General features: G+C 47.4%; 1 protein-coding gene across 8 annotated transcripts in view; it reads right to left on the reverse strand.

Annotated features, from left to right (window-relative positions):
- Window positions 1-19722, reverse strand: part of ADAMTS14 (ADAM metallopeptidase with thrombospondin type 1 motif 14) — a 212197-nt gene that overhangs the window by 96676 nt on the left and 95799 nt on the right. For all 8 annotated transcript variants that reach the window (XR_016443452.1, XR_016443454.1, XR_016443453.1 and 5 more), the window contains exons 9-14: window positions 19571-19703; window positions 18838-18951; window positions 4842-4990; window positions 3420-3595; window positions 2245-2378; window positions 1490-1613 (exon numbers count right to left, since the gene is read on the reverse strand). Coding sequence is in view for 5 of the 8 variants with exons in the window: in XM_090057043.1 (XP_089913169.1) it covers window positions 1490-1613; window positions 2245-2378; window positions 3420-3595; window positions 4842-4990; window positions 18838-18951; window positions 19571-19703 (830 nt within the window). In the remaining 3 variants the exon portion in view is untranslated. The remainder of the gene's footprint in view (window positions 1-1489; window positions 1614-2244; window positions 2379-3419; window positions 3596-4841; window positions 4991-18837; window positions 18952-19570; window positions 19704-19722) is intronic.

A 19722-nucleotide genomic window follows, 5' to 3' on the forward strand; every position in this document is an offset into this window, starting at 1 on the left:
CCCTTTTTTTCACTTCATTCACAGTGTTTTATTTGAAAGGTCAGAGTTCCTCTACAGAGATGCCACCACTCTCCGTCAGTTAAACCTCTGAAACTGGCAAGTATGGGGTTCAGATTGGTTTACAAAAACAACCTCAGAACTAGCTGTCTCTCACTGTCAGCTAAATACAGCTGCTGCTAGTGGCCAGACAAGCAGGTTTTGTGCTCTGGGCAAACCCTGCAGGAGAATGGGCTTGCAGGGGGAATCGTTCCAAGGGCAGGGACATGTACAGCAGTTTTACCCATTCCCTGGTGTCTGCTGTTGCTGTTACTGCAGCCACCACATGCTCTGCCTACCCCAGCTCTTGCTCTTAGAGGAGAAGCAGCATTGATGTGTCTATGCACCAGCTGCTGCTGCAAGAAAAATGCTGTGGAGCTGGTCTTACCTACCAAGGTACAGACTCTGTTGGGGGATGGACAATTCTGGCTGCTGGTCTAGGCTGACATGCAAAGGCTGCTGCTTCAGCGCTGCTGTTATCAACACTGGCTAAATTAAAACTAGTTCAGATGTGCCTACAGATTGCAGCTACTGCCAGGACTCCTCCTCAGTGCACCACAGGCATGCATTTCACCTTGCCATCTGTACTGTACAGCAGGTAATCTACTGTGTGATGTAAGTGCTGCAACTTCCAAGTGGCCACCCCAGGAAACTCCAAAGCCGGTGTGCTACACTGGTCTAGCCTGGTCATGGTAACTGCTTGAATCATCATAAACAGACAGATAACAGACAGGCAGAAAGAAGCAGATATTATAAACAGCATCTTTAACTGAGTAGCAAAATGGTTACTGGGTACTGCTGAGACTTGTCACTGGGGCACATGCAATGGGCCATAACCAACTGGCTTCAACAGGTGGGCATCCAGTAAAATCATTAAAGGCATGTCAACTGACATCAGTTGAGGATGGGACCAATGGACACTGACCATTTGAATACATGCCCAGCACTTAGATGTCAAATTGCAGGGCTTTAAAATAGTTTGCCAAATAGTAAAACAAAGGGCTAGATTTCTTTCTTTTTTAAATGTAAATTATGAGACCAATATTAAATGCCCTAATAAGTAACAGGAACAGCATTAGACAGCACTCTGAGACTGCAGTAAGTAGCATTTCTGGGTAGCAAGCTGTAGTTCAGCAGCCATTTCCCCTTTCTGTCTGTCTGCTCTGGTTGTCTAGTGCCTACCACAGGCAGGTCTGGTCCATGACTATGGATACTGGATTATGCTAAATGCTAAATAAATAATGCAAAATGATAAGATCCATTTGTACTTGTATGTGTAGGGCCAAACTGTGCTTTCACCTACACCAGTGTAAATCTGGATTTCAAAATAGGAATGCTAGCTTTATGAAGGCCCAGCGAAGGACAGATGCTTGCCCCCCAACATGCTACATTTCTTACAAGCTAATACATATTTAAACAGTCCACTTCCTGTACTATGGGGATGTATTCTTACCTGGCTCCTTGGGAGTTTTAATCAAAGTCCCTTTCACTGTCCGACAGTGGGAATTGTCACCCCCACAAACACCACACTTGTCATCCTGCTTCAGAGAGCCAATTTCTTTGTCACACCCGACATGCTGTCACCAGAGAGGGAAAGAAATAAAAGAAATAGGGTCACATGTACAGAGAGATTCAGAATACATGGCAGGCATCACACCTTAAAGCTATTTTGGGGCTTTAGCTATGTTGTACAGCTACAACATAGATGAGGGTGAGAGAAATCACATAGATTTCTACCAGCTGTTGAGTCATTCTCATGAAGGCTGCACTCTGGCCTCCACTTCATTTGACCCCCCAACCTGACACTCCTTCTCCTTTCTTCCCTCAGTGGAAGTCTTCAGAGATGAATTGTTCAGTTTTGATTCCCACCTCAGATAGAAGCCTCAGTCCATGCACCAACATATTCATTTTCTTCCAGATAAAAGACAGACACGCATGCACACACAGCTTCTCTACCAGGTTAAGTGCTAAGCGAGCCTGTTTAAGTAACAGCATATCTGACCTTTTCCTTTATTTTGTTTCAGACAATGCATCAGCTTATAGAGCTCCAATGAAAAGTCTATGGTAAGTGTAAATTTTTTTAAGTTTCCACTGCCTTCAAGAAATGTGCGTACTCTTTGTCTTTGTCTTTGCCTTGCCCAAGCACTCTTATTTGGAAAGAAGACAAGTAAAATTGAAAATCAGTAGACTTAGTATTTAGCAACATACCACACACTCTCCCCGGACACACACACTGTAGGGGTCTCTGTAGCTGCATCTGGTACCATCGTGAACAACTTGGTTCATGAATACCACATCTCCTGTTCCCTCAGACTGACAAATCAGCTCACACTTCTGAGCATCTGAAACAACAAAAGATATTGAGGAGCCCATGCTTGTAGCAATTCTTTAGAATCAATAAATAAAAGCCTACTTCAAGTGGGTGAAGTTCCAATCTTGAATACAGTTGGGATGTTTTCAAGACCTGCCTGTCTTTTTATTGTGTATAATGACTTCCTATATTTACTATTTAATGCTATGTATTCTAGCAGCACACTTATGGAAGTGTGACTCTGGAGGTGCCAGCAAATGAACAATCATGGAGAATGTGTCTGCGCAAGTCACACTTTCTTCAATGTGAAACAATTAGGAGGGTGAATGAAAGACCACATTCTGCCATGGACATACATGCAAAGTCGCTTTGATTCTGCTGTCAGCAATTCCTCAATATGAGGATGACAGTTTTATTCCAATCAATTTGTGTATTCTCACAACTGAAAATCCATCAAAACAGCTGGAATTATAGGGTCACTTGTTGCCTTTATTCAATGAGAGTTGGGCCTGCTGGAGTGATAAACATTATTTTTAAAAGTGTGGGTGGATATATTTACATTTAATAAGAAAAGCAGATTCTCTTCTTTCTTTCAAGACCTGACTGATAGAAAAGAATGAAGGAGATGTCAGAGTGCTAGTTATAGTTTTCTTATGCTGTTGGCCTGTCTGTGCCAGTTGCAATCCTGGTATAAGCCAAAGTAACTTATGGGTCACTAACTTATGCCAATGGCATATGGTCTCTCTATTTGAAAACCCTTTTTCCACTGACTCCCCTGGCTCTATATTCAGTGGTCTTTATTTCCCTGCTATATATCACACCCTATGCAAACAGCATTTTCCTGATGTACTTTAGATGCTTGTGATCAGCTCTCACAGTGGAAACCAAATGACAGTATCCAGGTTCTGCAGTCTATATTATCAAAAACACCATCACATGTGGCACAAACTACCAGCCTCATCCAAAGATAGCTTGGACTTAGCTACCTTCAAAGCCCACAAAACAAACATGAGTCAGTTCATTGACTGCTTGGCATTAGCACTGCCTGGCAAATTGGGCCATCTCCACTCACCATCATGATGCTCATAGGGAAGCCAGGTGTGCTTGGAGTTCTGATGGGTATAGTAAGAGTTGCGCTTGGAGCACTGTTGGGCACGGAAATCCTCATATGGTCCACGGCACTCTTCAGTATTGCAGATCTGGTACTCATAAGTGGATCCAGGGCAATTTCGCCCACCATAAGCTGGTCTACAGAATAAATCCAGTGGGAAAAGAATCATTTTGAGTATTTGAAAAAGAGGCATTCAAGCCTGATACAACTCAATAGAACCAGAGGTCTACAACAGTATAAGAACTCATTAATTCATACAGCAATGCCTAGAGACCTCCATAGATCACCAGTCACTTTTAACATCTGGACTCTCCCTGAATCCAAAACAGACTACCAACACATTCAAGGACACAGACGCACACGCGCTTATTCTTTGTAAGTCATTTAAAGAAATAAAATCAGCACTGAAAGTGGTTGACCAATAACTACTTTATGCTAGTGTGAGGGTCTCTGTGAACATCTCACATTCCTGTCCTCTGCCTGCTGACCAAAGAAGTGGGAAAAATTGCACGTGTTCCCATGACTGCCAGCTGCTATTATCAGATCACCAAGACAAGAGATTGTGTTTAATCTCTTTGAAGCCAGTATGCCTTGACAGTGTTTCTTTAAAGCAAGTGCTCTGTTGGAAGGAGGAAGGCATCCAGCCCAGCTGGATTACATGTGCAGGAGAAGGGCAGGTAGCTCTACATTAAAACTAACAGACTACAGATGGGCTATTTAACGAAAACTGAAAATTCAGAGCTCTAATCCAATGGGAGTTGGAAATCCAACTCCCTTAGATTCATTTTTAAATCTCATGCTAACATCTACCACTGAACTCAGCCAACCCAAGATAATCAAGCAGACTGCCTAGAGCATCTACATATGCTATGGGGTGAAAGGGGGAGGGGGTGGCTTTAATTAGAGTGGCTTCAAGAGCCACTATAAAGGGCCTGCAGCGTCATATGTATTCAGCATCCCCACTCTTCAGAATGATGACACCACCATTTTGAAGTGTGGGAATGCTGAATACACATGAACCAGAGGCTGCCGGAGCATGCTAATTAGCACACTCCAACAAACTCGATTAATCAAGTCTGTTTGATTAATCAATTAGCTCAATTAATCAAACTCAATCAATTAGCACACATCAGAGCAGATGTCTGGCACATGTATAGGTGCCTCAAAGGTGCAAGTCCCTGGAAAATGGAATGTCCATTTAATGTTGTGACATGTACTGTGCTGTGTACACATGGTACTCCCTCTTTCTGGCTTCCTCAACTTCACAGAGGAACTCTTTCTTTCCATGTGACTATCCTCCTGAAGGAAGGAGAAGGAGCTTCCTGTTTTCTGCCAGTTACAATTTTACAGTGACCAAAAGAATCACCAGAAGGCCAAACTTACGGTGGGTTGTTGCAGCTCCTGCTGCGGGAGCGGACCCCACCCCCACATGTCCTAGAGCAGGAACCAAACTTGGACCAGGAACTCCAGCTGCCATCCTGGCTGTAAGGCTGTTCTGAAGTCTTCCAGATGCAGTGACCCTTGAAACACCACTGGAACAGAAGGAAAAACATGCATTACCTGACCACCTGCCTCTTCATAGTCATCCAGCTTTATCTGAGAACAGCTCTAACTTCATGGGAGCACCATGGTCTGGAAATCATTTTTCCCACTGTCACTGGTGAGATGAATGTGAAGGACATTGACAACCGTAACGTAAGAAAGCCTTAATGTAATTGTCCCAGGGAAAGAAGTAACAAGGGGTACCTACCAGCAGCAGGAGACGCAGCACAGCAGGAGTGGAAGAAAGAGCCCACGCAGCTCTTCAGCCGCCTCTTCATTCAATTAAGGCTGGCCAGTGATGTCAGCTTCAGACACTGGCCAGCAGAAATAAAAATGGCGGCTGATGCCATGGAGGGAAGGAGGGAGAGCAGCACGAGAGGGAAGCTGCAGCCACCACAGGGAGAGGAAAAGATCCTCCCCATGGGACCCATGGAGCCTGATGAGCTGGGGGCAGATGCTGGCCATGCAGGGCAGAACGCCCCAACAGGAACTCGCACAGGACGGCAAGGGAGCAACAGGCACAGCCCATGAATGACCGCTGGGTGAACCACGGGCCACTGAGTACACTCGACGACCAACCCCGCCTACTGAGGAACAACAGGAGAGAACAGGGGAGGCGACTTGAGGGGGAGACATCTGCTCAGTCTGCAACATGAGTCTGTAAGGCACCTTATGTCTAACACCAGAGCAAAAGTCGCATGAAAACGACTATTTGAGGCCCGGCAGCCACAGATTGGTGCATTGGCCGGGAACGCCTCAGGGGGCGCAGGTGGGAACCACCCAGCAGACATGCAACCTACTGAGATGGCTCCAGCAGACCTGTTGGGACAGAACCTGCAGGCCTTGACACAGATTGTGGGTTCACAGCAGCAAATATTGGAACGGCAGCAAGATTGGATGCGGCACGGCCTGTCGGCCTTTAAAATGTCCAAGATGACATCTGAAGATGACCTGGAGGCGTATATCGAGGCCTTTGAGTGTCACGCAGTTATCATCAGCCTCGACAAAGGATACCGGGCCAGCCAACTGGGGGCCTTGTTGTTGGGTAAGGCCCAAGCAGCCCACAGGGCCTTGACCCAGGAGGAAGCTCAAGACTACGAGGCAGTCAAAGCCGCTATTCTCTATCACCTAGAGATCAGCCCAGAACACTACTGGCGACTCTTCCGGTCCAAGAAGAGGGCAGAGGAGAGGTGACCGTGGTTGTTACTCCAACGACTCCGTGATCTCTTTGGGAAATGGATCAATCTGGTGACGGTACGCTTGCAATCCTTGTGGATAAAATCGTGTTGGAACAATTCATGAACGATTTGGAAAAGAGGACACAGCGCTGGGTCCGCAGCACTCCCCGGAGTCCTGTGATGAAGCACTGAAGCTGGCTGAGGCCTTCACAGCCTCGGAGTTGCACTACCCATGAGAGAAACATGGGACCATGCCACCGGTGCCAGTGACAAGAGAGGCGGAGCGACGGAAAACCAGTTATAGGCCCCTGGGGGGGATATGGTATGCTACCGCTGTGGCCAGATGGGACACTTTGTGTGGGAGTGTCCAGGGCGTGCCTCTGAGAGGTGGCGATCACATGGCCCCTCACAAGGGGTGGTCAAGTCCCCTAAGGAGTCCATTCAGGGGGAGCCCATGGATTGTAGCTTTGGAGCAGGGGATGAGAGCCCGGTATGGGGATGCCCAGTAGTAAGGGCCTGGATCAAGGGGCACCCGGTGTGGGCTGTGTTAGATTCCAGTTGCGCTCAGTTGCTTGTTAAGGCCAACCTTTTGAAAGATATCCCCAATTGCTCGGTGAAGCTGGTAAGGGTGTCTTGCCTTCATGGGGAAAAGCAGAAAATACATTGAGTGTGGGCAAATCTCAGAGTTATGGAATACCAAGGGGAGTTGTTGGTGGGCCTTGCACCCCGTCTAGCTTGCGACATGCTCCTGGGCTGAGACTGGGCTCCACTATACGATGTCATGGATCGGGTGCAAAATGTCGAGGTAGTTCACAGAGCCTTAAAGATGCGAGGGGGTGGCTCGGTGACTCAGAGGAAGGAGGGGGATGCAATGAGGGAGATGGTGATGCTGTGGCGGACCTCCAAGACATTGCCAGTAACCCAACAGTTCCGGCAAGCGCAGGAAGAAAATCCCAAACTACAGGAACTGTGGACACAGGCGGGAGGTGATTCTCAACAGCCTGCATCAGTCTCCAACCCCAGGATTCATTTTGAGGTGAGACACAACCTCTTGTATCGGGTCCAAACTGGCAGGGTGGATAAGGAAGACAGAGTACAACTAGTGGTGCCCTCTTGCTTTTGGAAGGCGGTGTGGCAATTGGCACACGCCAATCCAGTCAGAGGTCATTGTCAAGTATCTCCATTACTTGCAGAGCTGTAGGACACCACCTGCCAGTCAACTCAAGTGAGACGTTTTCTAATTGGAGCTCTACACATCCACGTTTCACCTGCCACAACTTGGTGTTAAAGGAGTTGGTTCAGTACCTGGTTGTGTAGTCCCATTAGTCGTCCCACCGTCATCCCACGAAGGTCCTACGTTCCTGAGGGCTCCACCATCCCTACACCCTCGCCCATTCCACCGTGATCTGATTAGCCAGTTGGTCTTTCAACTTGACCTCCATTCCAAACAAAAACAGGAAAACAAGAAAACAAAACCAGGCACTCCTGGCCTGGGTTATTGCTCCGGCTACTTTTAGCCGAGAGCAAACAAAATTGACTTTTGTGAGGTCAGTCCCTCTTTTCTGCCCCTTTCCTCTCTTTGGTGGCTCTCTCTCAGCCTCTTGTTGAGGTTGTCATGATTCCCCTTATCACATTAGGTCCATCAGTGACACCATTTTGGCTTGTACCACTTTTAGGGACTTTACGGTACCACAACTCTATAGTGCCCCTCTATTAGGTACTTTACAGTACAAAACTCTGCTGGATCCGCCAGATCCCGGTGTGGTAACAAACAGTTTTAAGCCCCACCAGGTCAGCAGTCCTTGCTTTGAGTTCCCTCTGTGAGGCTTACTCTCTGCAAGAATCTCCTACTGGCTCTCCACGTCACTCTCAGAGTTCCCTGCATCATGTGTCAGCTCATTCCTCCTCCTCCTTCTGGTTCTTCGCTCTCCCTCCTTGCCTGTTCCAGGCTCTTCTTTATACCAGCATTGGAGCTCCCTGCCCCTCCTCTCCAGAAACACCTGGGTAAAGGAGATTTCTGCTGGGCTCTTTGGGGCTGTGGACCTAGGGCTGCTGAGCCTTTGTTTAGCCCTTATGTTTTGAAGCCCTGTGACTCTTTCTCTTTCTCACAGTCATATGGGGAGGGATCAAACCATGGACAAGATATCCCGGTGGTTTTTCTAGCCAAGGATGAGAGAAGACATGGCCTGTCAATGCGCGGGGTGCCCCCTGTACCAAAAGGCAAGGGAAGACTGGGCACCCCAAGCCCCAATAAGACCAATGCCCGTAATCAACCTGCACTTTTCACGAATTGCCATGGACGTCGTTGGGCCGCTACCTCGCAGCAGTAGTGGGTACCAGTATATACTGGATATATGCAACTAGATTGTGGATTATGCAACTAGATACCCCGACGTGGTGCCCTTAAGGTCTGTAATGGCTCCTCAGACTGCGGAGGAGTTGGTGAAGTGGATAGCTCACATGGGGATTTTGCATGAGATTCTGATGGACCAGGGCAGAACTTTATGTCTGAAGTCCTACAGGGGGTGTGTCAAACCCTGCGGATCAAACATCTGTGAACGTCTGTTTATCACCCCCAGACCAATGGATTAGTAGAGTGATTAAAGGGACCCTGAAAAAGGTGTTGAGACAATGCATACAGGGTGACCCACGACATTGGGATCTGATGCTCCCACTGGCCTTGTTCTTGCTCAGGGATGCCCCATCAGAGTCTCTAGGGTATTCTCCTTTTGAACTTGTATTAGGCCACCAACCACGGGCTTGTTGCAGATCCTCTGAGAAGATTGGGAATGTGGCCCCACGGTTGTCTCCAACCCATCAAGATATCAACAAGCATTCCAACGCCATGTCCAGAGCGCAAGAGAACTGGCTTCAGACAATTTGCGACAGGCCCAGCAATGACTGAAAGAAAAGTATGATTCACACTTGAAGGAACAGGAGTTTCAACCGGGGCAGAAGGTACTGGTTCTGTTACCCACCTCACATAGCAAACTGCTAACCCAGTGGCAAGGGGCATTCAAATTTCTACTAAAAGTCCGCCCGGTTGACTACGAGGTTTACCGCCCACGTCACCAGCGAAACAGACAGATTTACCACATTAATCTGTTACAGGAATGGCAACAACCTGAAGGGTGGGCTGCGTTCATGGAACAGACAGCAGATGACCTTGGACCTCAAGAAGTCAACACAGGCCCAGGGGTCCCAGAGCCTTTGAAGGACCTGCATAAGTGATGAGCTAACTGCAACACAAAACATTGAAATGCAGAACCTCCTTGAGGAATTTAAGGAGGTATTTTTGGAGGATCCCGGATGGATAAGAGACACATACCACTCCATCCATACACCCCCCAGGCGCAATTGTGCGGGATTGGTGGCGGCCGATACCCCATCATCTAACAGAAGAGGTACGTAAAGAGGTGGAAAAGATGCAGGCACTTAGTGTCATTAAGCCCTCCCAAAGCCCTTGGCGAAGTTCCCTAGTACCGGTACAGAAGCCAGATGGGACCTTAAGGCTTTGTGTGGATTACCGAAGGTTAAACAAAATAGCTACATTTGATGCCTTCCCCATGCCTCATGTAATGGAATTAGTGGAATGAATTGGGACAGCTCGGTTCGTAACTATCTTAGACCTGGCCAAGGGATATTGGCAGATCCCCAGGCGGCCGCGCGACTGCCCCAAAACGGCCTTTGGAACACCCTGGGGTCTATATGAGTTTGTAAAGATGCCGTTTGGACTGCACGGGGCCGCCACCACCTTCCAACAGCTAATGGAGTGCATTCTGGTGCCACACACAGAATATGCGGCGGCGTACATCGACAACATTGTCATATTCACGAAATCACAGGGCCAGAACCAACAAGCCCTCAGAGCTGTATTGACCGAATTAAGAAGGGCAGATTTGACCACGACCCCCTGCAAGTGCATGATCACTCACAGACACACAAAGTACCTAGGGTTCCTCATGGGACAAGGGACCATCCGAACTTTGGAGGATAAGGTCAAAGCTATCCACACCTTTCAAGCCCCGCAAACACTCAAACAGTTACGATCCTTCCTGGGCCTGGTGAATTACTATCGTAGATTCGTCCCACAATTCTCAAAAATAGCATCACCTCTATCTGAGGCCCTAAAGGGGTCAAACCGGAAGGGGGTCAAATGGAAGGGGAAGATGTTACAAAGTTTTCGGGCCTTAAAAAAGGTCCTACGCGAAGATGTGATCATACACATCCCTAATTTTGATAAACCCTGTACATTACAGACGGACACCTCTGAAATCGCTATCAGGGCAGTACTGACCCAACGAGACACGGGCATGGAACAACCCATGGCCTATGCAAGTCAGAAATTGCTGCCAGCCAAAACTAGGTACGTGACAATCGAACAAGAATGTCTTGCTATCCGGTGGGTGGTGGAGCTCTTTTGTTATTACTTACTCGGGAGGGAGTTTATATTCATCACTGACCATGCGCCCCTTAAATGGCTCAGCTCTGCCAAAACTGATAATGCACGAATGAGGTGGGCATTGGCATTGCAACCTTTTTAGTTCCATAGAATAAGTTCCATATAATATACCATCCCAGGAATGACAACATAATGGCTGACTTCTTGTCTAGTGTGATGAGGGCTCGAGACGAGGCATCTATCGGCAAGGGTGTCGGCCCCCTCATATGACCACAGGTAACGAAGGCACGCATCTCGCGGAACCGCCACAAAGCAGCTGGCGGGGAGGGTTATGTCCCAGGGAAAGAAGTAATGAGGGGTACCTACCGGCAGCAGGAGATGCAGCATAGCGGGGGGGAAGGAAGAGCCCACGCAGCTCATCAGCCGCCTCTTCATTCAATTAAGGCTGGCCGGTGACGTCACCTTCAGACGCCAGCTGGCAGAAATAAAAGTGGTGGCTGATGTCGCGGAGGGAAGGAGGGAGAGCAGCACAAGAGGGGAGCTGCAGATGCCACAGGGAGAGGAAAGGATCCTCCCCACGGGACCCATGGAGCCTGATGAGCTGGGGGGCAGACGTTTGCCGTGTGGGGCAGAACACCCCGACAGGAGTACGCACAGGATGGCAAGGGAGCAACAGGCATGCCAGCCACAGGGCTGGAACCAGAGCTGCACCCAGAGTCCAAGCAGACCCCAGGTGGGAGTATTGGGATGACCAGGGCGAGGAGGGAGACATGCCAGAGGCAGAAGACCCCGGGAGAGCCCCGAGGGGTTTACAATCAGGGCGGGTATCGCCGCCGGTCCCAGCCGGGCCAATGGGAGAATAGGAGTGAATCCTAGAAGCGACAGACCAGAAGTAAAGCGCCGCTCCCCCAACTAGAGCCAGGGGAAGGACAGTAAGGGAGCAGGGTGCAGCCACATCAGGAAGTGGCTCATTATTCTGTGTTTTGTTAATATGTTTTATTTAGTTACCCCGTGCGAAGAGGAAGAGTGGAAAGTGTGGGTATCCCCAAGGAACAGGGCCAAGGAGGAGCCTTGGACATTTTTTTTTGTGTTTCCCCGAAATAAGGGGTGGAGGCAAGGAGGGTCGAGGGGCAGGCTCACATGGGTGAACTTGGCCATAGGCATCTAGACGCCAAGCCGTGAGGCGTTATCCTACCAGAGAGGATGAGGCCAACGGAAGGACAACGTGCTGAAGGAGGCATGAGGCTGGGGTGTAGGGCTGGTGGAGCCCTGTGAATGACCGCCGGGCAAACCACAGGCCACGAGTACACTTGATGACCAACCCCACCTACTGAGGAACAACAAGTTGTGGCATGCAAGAATGGGGGAGGTGACTCGAGGGAGAGACATCTGCTCGGTCTGCAACATGAGTCTGTAAGGCGCCTTACATCTAACACCAGGGCGAAGGTCGCATGAGAACGACTATTCGAGGCCTAGCAGCCACAGTAATAAACAAAGGTCTCAAGGGATTTGGATGGCATGGAGTTAATAAAATAATGGCCCCATCAGTTCCAGAAAGCCAAATCCAAATCCTGACATAGGTCACATGTGAAAGGCAAGTTGTTCTGCTGCCTTCCTCCTCATCTCCAGTTGTTCATAGACCATTAGGTAAAAACTAGCCTTTCTTCAGAAGAGAGCTGGAAATGGGACAGCAGGATTCACTGTGTGGGTGTGTCCCAGGAGTCACACAGGAAAGGACTATAAAGGCCAGGATTGAGGTTCACTTGGAGAACTTTAATGTGGGGGGTTCACACAGCTCTTGCTTCTGTTCTGCTCATTCCTTACTAATGCAATGGACTTTTCACTCTCACAAACACAGAACTTAGAAAACCTCATAACAGAATCTCTCCCAAAAAAGAGATTAATCTTCATGAACTTTAACTGAGGTCCTGACCTCAACCACAGTCAAGCAGTACACATCTAAGTTCATAAGCAGGTGCTGGGGCTGCCCTACATTATAATGGTTGCTCAAGAGTGGAGGGGATCCACAGCAGTGCTGGATAAATATAGAGGTGTCCTGACCATGCCTCCCTCCCCACATCTATCTCCTGTGTGCTGGCAGCAAGGTAGGGAAAATTGAAAGATGCGCCAGTACTAGGATGATCCTTTTGCACTGGTTGTGCAATGTCCACACCCAATTTCCAGCAATGCAATGGCACAAAGAGACATCTTCTCTTCCCAGGACCTGAGTCACAGGTTTGGTTGAATCTGGTTTGGGGCCTGATTTCACTGCATCTTATTATTAATGATTGCAGGATATACCCCTCTGCTGTCATGTGACTGGCTATTGTCTCATATTTTTAAACTGTCCCAGCTTCATGTTTAAACAGGCAGGAAAATGATCAAATCCTACAACTTTGCCACAAAAGCAGGAGTTGGAAATACTTCAGGAGTGGCAGACCAAAATTATCCAGTTCAGACTGAGGTAGGCTGGCCCTTCTGACCTGGCTCCTTGATGCTGCCACTACCATCACAGCTGTTTCTCCTCACTACCCAGCCACCACCACTTCTTTCTGCCACCAAGCCACCATGCAGGCAAAGGCCCCCACTGCAGAAACACCATCAAAGCCTCCCAATTGTCAAAATACAGCTGAAGTTGTGGCTTCATAAGCTGGATAAAACAACTCTGTGGACTGGATCTGAATAGGTTGCCAACCCTTGAACAAGAGGACTGAGTTGCTCTTTGGCCAGGACTAACAGTACAAAAATGCCTCAAAAGGAACACTGTCAAGTAGCTTACCCTCAGAATCTGCCTGTCCTCAAGAACTGTTGGAAAATGATGAAACTACCTTCCAGTTTCTAAACAGGCAGAGCTGGCTCTCAGCTGAGCAAATATGTCATAGTTCAAATGAGGTCATATATTAACATGCTAATTTACACCAGCTGAGGACTAAATCTGATTCAGTGTGTGCGTGAGTGCATTTAAATCTCACGGACATGAATGACCAGTGGCCATTCTGTATTTCAGTTTCTCAGATACATTCACATACTTTTGCTGCAGTACTGCAGAAACAGAAAGAGCAAGTGTAGATTGTTACCCAGGAATATACCAATTTTGCTAGAAGATGCTAATTGACGAACACATGGCATTAGAGCATCCTTGTGGAAAACAGGCCCTTTAAAATCCTTTTACTGAAGCTGTTTCGGGGTTCAGAGAATGGCTTTCCCTCAACTCTTAACCCACCCAGTCCAGACCCTCCAGCCTGAATCATATTAGTAATGTTTATTAGCATTGCAGTAGGCAGTCTGCACCTGAACTGGATAAATCTGTTGGTATTCATTCAAGTTTCTCAGCTTTTTACATATTCTCAATTTTAAGTTCCATGGAGTAATAAAGCAAGAATAGTCAAGCACGAACTTAAAGACCTTCCTCAGCCCTTCTGCAAGCAAAATGCTCATCTCAAGAAGAATAATCAAAAACACAAATACAAAACGTGTGACACCTGGCTGGATGGCAGCACTATGGAAAAGGACTTGGGAGTTTTGGTAGATAACAGACTCACTATGAGCCTGCAGTGTGATGCAGCCACACAAAAAGCGAGTGCAGTTTTAGGATGCATCAATACAGTCACCTAATAGAAGTGTTAAACGAAAGACATGGGAGCTAATGCACCTGGGGAGGAAGAACCAGCAGCATACCTACAGGCTGGGGAACTCCCTTTTCATCAGTGCAGAGGCAGAAAAGGATCCTGGAGTCATCATTGATGCCAAGATGAACATGGGCCGGCAGTGTGGGATGTGGGCACGCTAGAAGGGAGGAGTAGGCTGCAATCAGACCTAGACAGGTTACAGGGGTGGGCAGATGAGAATAGGATGGGATTCAACACCAACAAGTCCAAAGTGATGCACCTGGGGAGGAACAACCAGCACCATACCTACAGGCTGGGGAACTCCATTCTTGTTGGTACAGAGACAGAAAAGGATCTTGGAGTCATCATTGATGCCAAGATGAACATGGGCCAGCAGTGTGGGGATGCAGTCAGGAAGGCCAACCGTACCTTGTCATGCATCCACAGATGCATCTCGAGCAGGTCCAAAGAGGTGATTCTTCCCCTCTATGCGGCACTGGTCAGGCCACAGCTGGAGTACTGCATCCAGTTCTGGGCACCGCACTTCAGGAGGGATGTGGACAACATGGAGGGGGTCCAAAGGAAGGCCACTCACATGATCAGGGGGCAGCAGGGCAGGCCCTACGAGGATAGGCTAAGGGACCTGAACCTGTTCAGCCTCCACAAGAGAAGGCTGAGGGGGGGGGATCTAGTTGCCTGTTACAAACTAGTCAGAGGGGACCAGCAGGCACTGGGGAAGTCCCTGCTCTCCTGAGCACTACCAGGAGTGACAAGAAATAACGGTCACAAACTGGCAGAGGGTAGATTTAGGCTAGATATCAGGAGGTGCTACTTCACTGTCAGGGCAGCTAGGATCTGGAACCAACTTCCAAGAGAAGTGGTGCTGGCTCCTACCCTGGGGGTCTTTAAGACAAGGCTAGATGAACACCTTGCTGGGGTCGTTTGACCCTAGTACTCTTTCCCGCCATGGCAGGGGGTCAGACTTGATCTGCTCAGGTCCCTTCCAACCCTACCAACTATGTAACTATAATAGTGCCTCTCTACTCATCACTAGTTAGGCCTCATGGAGTATTGTGTGCAGTTATAGACTCTACATTTTAAAAAGGCGCTGGAGAAGTTAGAGAGGGTTGGGGCAGGCAACAAAGATGATCAAGGACTTGGAAGGCATGTCATATAAGGAGAGGCTGAAGGAGTTAGGCATGTTCAGTTTACAGAAAAGGTGCTTCAGAGGGGGCATGATAGCAGCCTTCAAATACTTGAAGGGCTGCCATAAAAAAGAGGAAAAGCAGCTTTTGTGTCTTGCTGCGTTGAGGAGGATACAGACCAACAGCTTGAAGTTGCAGTAAAGTGGGTTTAGAATGGATATCCAAAAAAGCCTCTTCACTGTTACAACAGTGAGGCAGTGGAACAGACTGCCTAGGGAAGTTCTGGACTCCCCACCACTGGAGGTGTTCAAGAAGAGGTTGGACAGCCACTAGTCAGGGATGATCCAGGTGTAGCTATGCCTGTGTTCTACTATGAGTATTTCCCATGTTTCTAGGCTTTGCTGGTTACTCCCTTCCCCTCTTTCTGCTACATGTGTCAGGATGTTTTTAAACCTTCCCCAAAGGCATTGGGTGCTGGCTACAGCCAAGGCTGGGGAGTGCCAATGCTTCTGGTGGGATCAAAACCAGAGGCTCCTTGCTAGAGGGTCTTGCCCCTCTAATCAAGGTCAGATTGATCACCATATTTGGGGTCAGGAAGGAATTTTATCCCATGGTCAGACTGGTATGGACTTGGGGGTGAAAAGGGTTGCTTTCCTCTGTAGTGGGGGGCATGTCCCTCTACCTGGGATCTCTTGAGCATATACTGACAACCTTTTATAGAAGCAGGACATTGGCTGCCATGGTTTCCCTGCTTTATTTGTGAAAAGTTAGGCTGTTATGGCTATGTTATATCAGGGTTGATGGTAGTTTTATGTAGAGTTTACATTATGGGTTGTACAGGATGGCTTGATGGGAAGGATGATGCTGCCACAGGCAAGGGGTTGGACTAGATGATCTTTGGAAGTCCCTTCCAATTGTACCTTTCTATGATTCTTTGACTGATTCTATGATTACCAGTGAGGGAAATCTCACTATAGCAAAAAAATGGAGCATGCATTTCAGGATTTCACCTTTTAAGAAGAAAGCCATATTCTGAATGAGAAATTACTTTTCTTCAAGCATTTGGTAGCTTCTAATGAATGGTTTGTTTCTGTCCCTGAAGGAGCCATATTGACAGGTACGTCACAGAAAACTGTCTCTAAAACAAAACTGCCAAGGTGCAAATGGCCAGGAAAGGAGTTTTGGGGTAAAAGAAAGTTGAATAAAATATTAAATTAGTAAATACTTTAGCAACCTTAGCTGGCTACGTGCATGAAGAGGAGCACTGGCTGAGATACTAGCCAAGAATCCAGGGGACCTGGGTTCCATTGTAAGCTCTTGGGTAAGTTGCTTCACCACTATTTCATCTATCATCTTTTGTTTTTCTGTTATATGTAGATTATAAACTCCTAGGGGCAAGGACCAGCTCTTACTACGGCCATGTCCAGACAAATGCAGCCATGCGGTTACGTGGCACCACAGACACTTCTGTGATGCGCACATGGTAGAGAAAAATGGTGAAGCAGTGCATGCACAGGCAGTGACCGTGTGCTGCTCAAAAGCGGAGCTAGGCCACCTGGAGCCATGCTGCAGCTGCCAGCCAGGCTCCACACAGCAGAATTGTCACTGCTGCAGCCCCTGTAGGTCCCCAGATAAGGCTGCTGGGGCCAGCCCAGTGCTAGCCCCAGGCTCCCCTACCATCCCTGGGGTAACTTGCCATGTGCCAGAGTGCAAGTGGCATGGGCATTCCCCAGGGACAACTAGTGGCAGCGCACGTTGTCCCCAGGGAAACAAATATCCACACCACTTGTAGACACAGCCTAGGTGTCTAAACAGTGCATGGCACAACAGAGCCTTGATCTGAACTATGGTTTGTAGGTACTCCTGTAATAACAATAAAAACATGGATATAGTGGAGACCTTTCAGCTTGATTCTGGGGTAGAAACATAAGGCTGTCTTTTCAGTGGCCTTTAAGAAATAAGTCTGTAGCCTCACCAGAGATTCCCTGGAGAAAAGGATTCCCAGAGAGATACAAAATTAAATGGGCCTGGAGACTGAACGACCTTTGACCGTTAGAAGTGATCACACCTGATCAAGGCTGAGAAACTCTAGTAGAATGATGTTACTGCTGTTGCTGTGCTAGGCATGTTGTGTAGAAACAAGGATTTCAGCCTTCAGATGTTTCAGCCTGGCACCTTTCACCAGCACTGTATGTAACACATAGACAGACATTATTAATAATATAGTTCTAAGTTCTTGGCAGTGTTCATTCAAGTGCTAGCCATTCAATATGGCAGCATTTACAGAGAGATCAATGTGATTCATTTTGAAGCTGTTATTAAAAATGTTGATCATGTTAAACAGTTTACTTGAAAAGATTTCATTCTCAGCATTGCTCAGATGTAAGAGATTGCTTCACCCTCTGACATCTAACAGTCTTCTATCCATATGGATCTTCACTGCCCTTACAGTAGATTCACTCTTTCAGCAGACTCTCCAAAATGCCAACCTTCCTGTTGTTAGTGCCTTTGGGACTTCCATGGCTAGGTACAGACCTTCAAAAAGCCTGACTGAGGCAGAATCAATCTAAGTGTGGTTTTCTGTAAGCAGCACAGTTTATATTGGTACTGAACAGAACACAAATTTGCCCTTTGGTGGGTGTGCAAATCTTAGATAGGGTTCCACTAGTTTTAAACCAGCCTGTGTGTGCTGAGCTTCCTTTCTGTTATGGGTATAGACCAGTTTTGTGTGCTGAACGTCTGTTCTGTTAGGGGTATAGACTGGTTTCCCATCACTTATATCAGTAAAAGTGTAATGTCTGTACCTGGCCCATGTGTGGATAAGCAAAGAGTCCCAGGCAATCCAGCTGCTCTTCTGACTCATAAGCAACTGCATGCTGTGGTAATGGAAGTAATAGCATACTACCCTAAAATAGTCTGATCCTGTGATGAAGTCATACTCCTAGACTGATGACCTCACAGTCTGTTGCTATGGCACTGACTGTCATGTCATAACATTTGCCAGCTGCACAGCTTCATTTTAAAATCAAACAAGAAGAAAGATGGTCTGTGAGGAACAAAAGCCCTTATTTGAACACTGGGATATTGAATTATTAGGGAGGAAAACAAAAAATAAGAATACTTTTTAAGTGAAGAAAAGACCAAATGCCACATACATGGTAAAGATTCTGAATGAATTATTACAATATATTCCCTAGCATGGATGCATCTTAAATACTCACTTTTGTTTCTAAGAAAACAGATCTTTCTCACCTTTTCAAATAAAACGGAAGAGATGCATGATTTTCAACATGCAGACTAATGCAAAAGCCTATATATCTCTTCCCTCCTCCCCCACCCTGTCCACCCATGCCTCCACTCTGCAAGGAAACTGTGCAGGGATCAGTGTATTTACATAGGTGATTATGTGTATGCATATACATCTCTGACCCAAGCTGAGCAGAAGTACATCTGTTTCCTAGTAATAGTGAATCCAGCCTCTACTATGCCCAGTACTGCAGGTACCTTGCCTGAGGAACATTCGGTCCCATCCAGGGGGGGCCCTTTCTTGGTTTTGCAGAAGTAAGGGTTGTCTGGATGGCTGCACCACAGCTGCTTGCAAGGGTCAAAGGTTCTGAACTGTGAAGTAAACAAGAGCCCTTCTGTTACTTTAATGGGTAGACATATACCAACCTTAACTGCCCCCAACCCTGAAACTATGACCAAAAGCAAAGAAGTCGAGAACTCTGAGCCTGTCCCACTGCAGAGACTTAGACACAAGGTAGACATGGAGCAATTCCAAGAAGTTCACTGCAAAATGCCTGTTTTTATCCCACTTAAGCCTCTCCTCTCTCTCAGATGATTTGGGTATAAACAGATCTAGACCCTCAGATCTGCAGTCTCCCTTCTCAAACTCAATACATAAATCTGTTGAAACACTACCATGAGGACAGGCAGAAGGTACTACTTGCTTTATGGACACTATCACTTCTAATCAAATGTGGTAAAGGGGAAAGACTGCAGCCAGTCTCCACTCTGCATGCTCATCCTCCCTAGAAACAAAATAGACCTAATAAACAACGCCAGAACTATAGACCAGAGATGCTTCCAAAGCCTGGAATACCTACACATGGCAAGCTTCTAATATCTATAGCTCAATAACCTCCAGAGGACCACTAAGACATCCACTGACTCTTTTAGTACCCTCCTCCACAAAGTGAGCTCCTTTCCATACCCTGCTAACAGAAGCAATACTCACAGCTGTGCATGTTTTGTAACCCACACCGAAGTCAAAGCGGCATTGTTCATCCATCGAGTAATTGATTCCTGGGAGCTCTGGTAGCTTGGGCCACTGGTGCTCAAAGGGATCATCTAGGAGGCAGTCGTAGGAACTGCAGTGATGCCAGGCAA

This window comes from Crocodylus siamensis, chromosome 7 (genome assembly GCF_052110815.1).
Source record: "Crocodylus siamensis isolate JL-2025a chromosome 7, ASM5211081v1, whole genome shotgun sequence".
In the NCBI taxonomy this organism is placed as follows: Eukaryota; Metazoa; Chordata; order Crocodylia; family Crocodylidae; genus Crocodylus; species Crocodylus siamensis.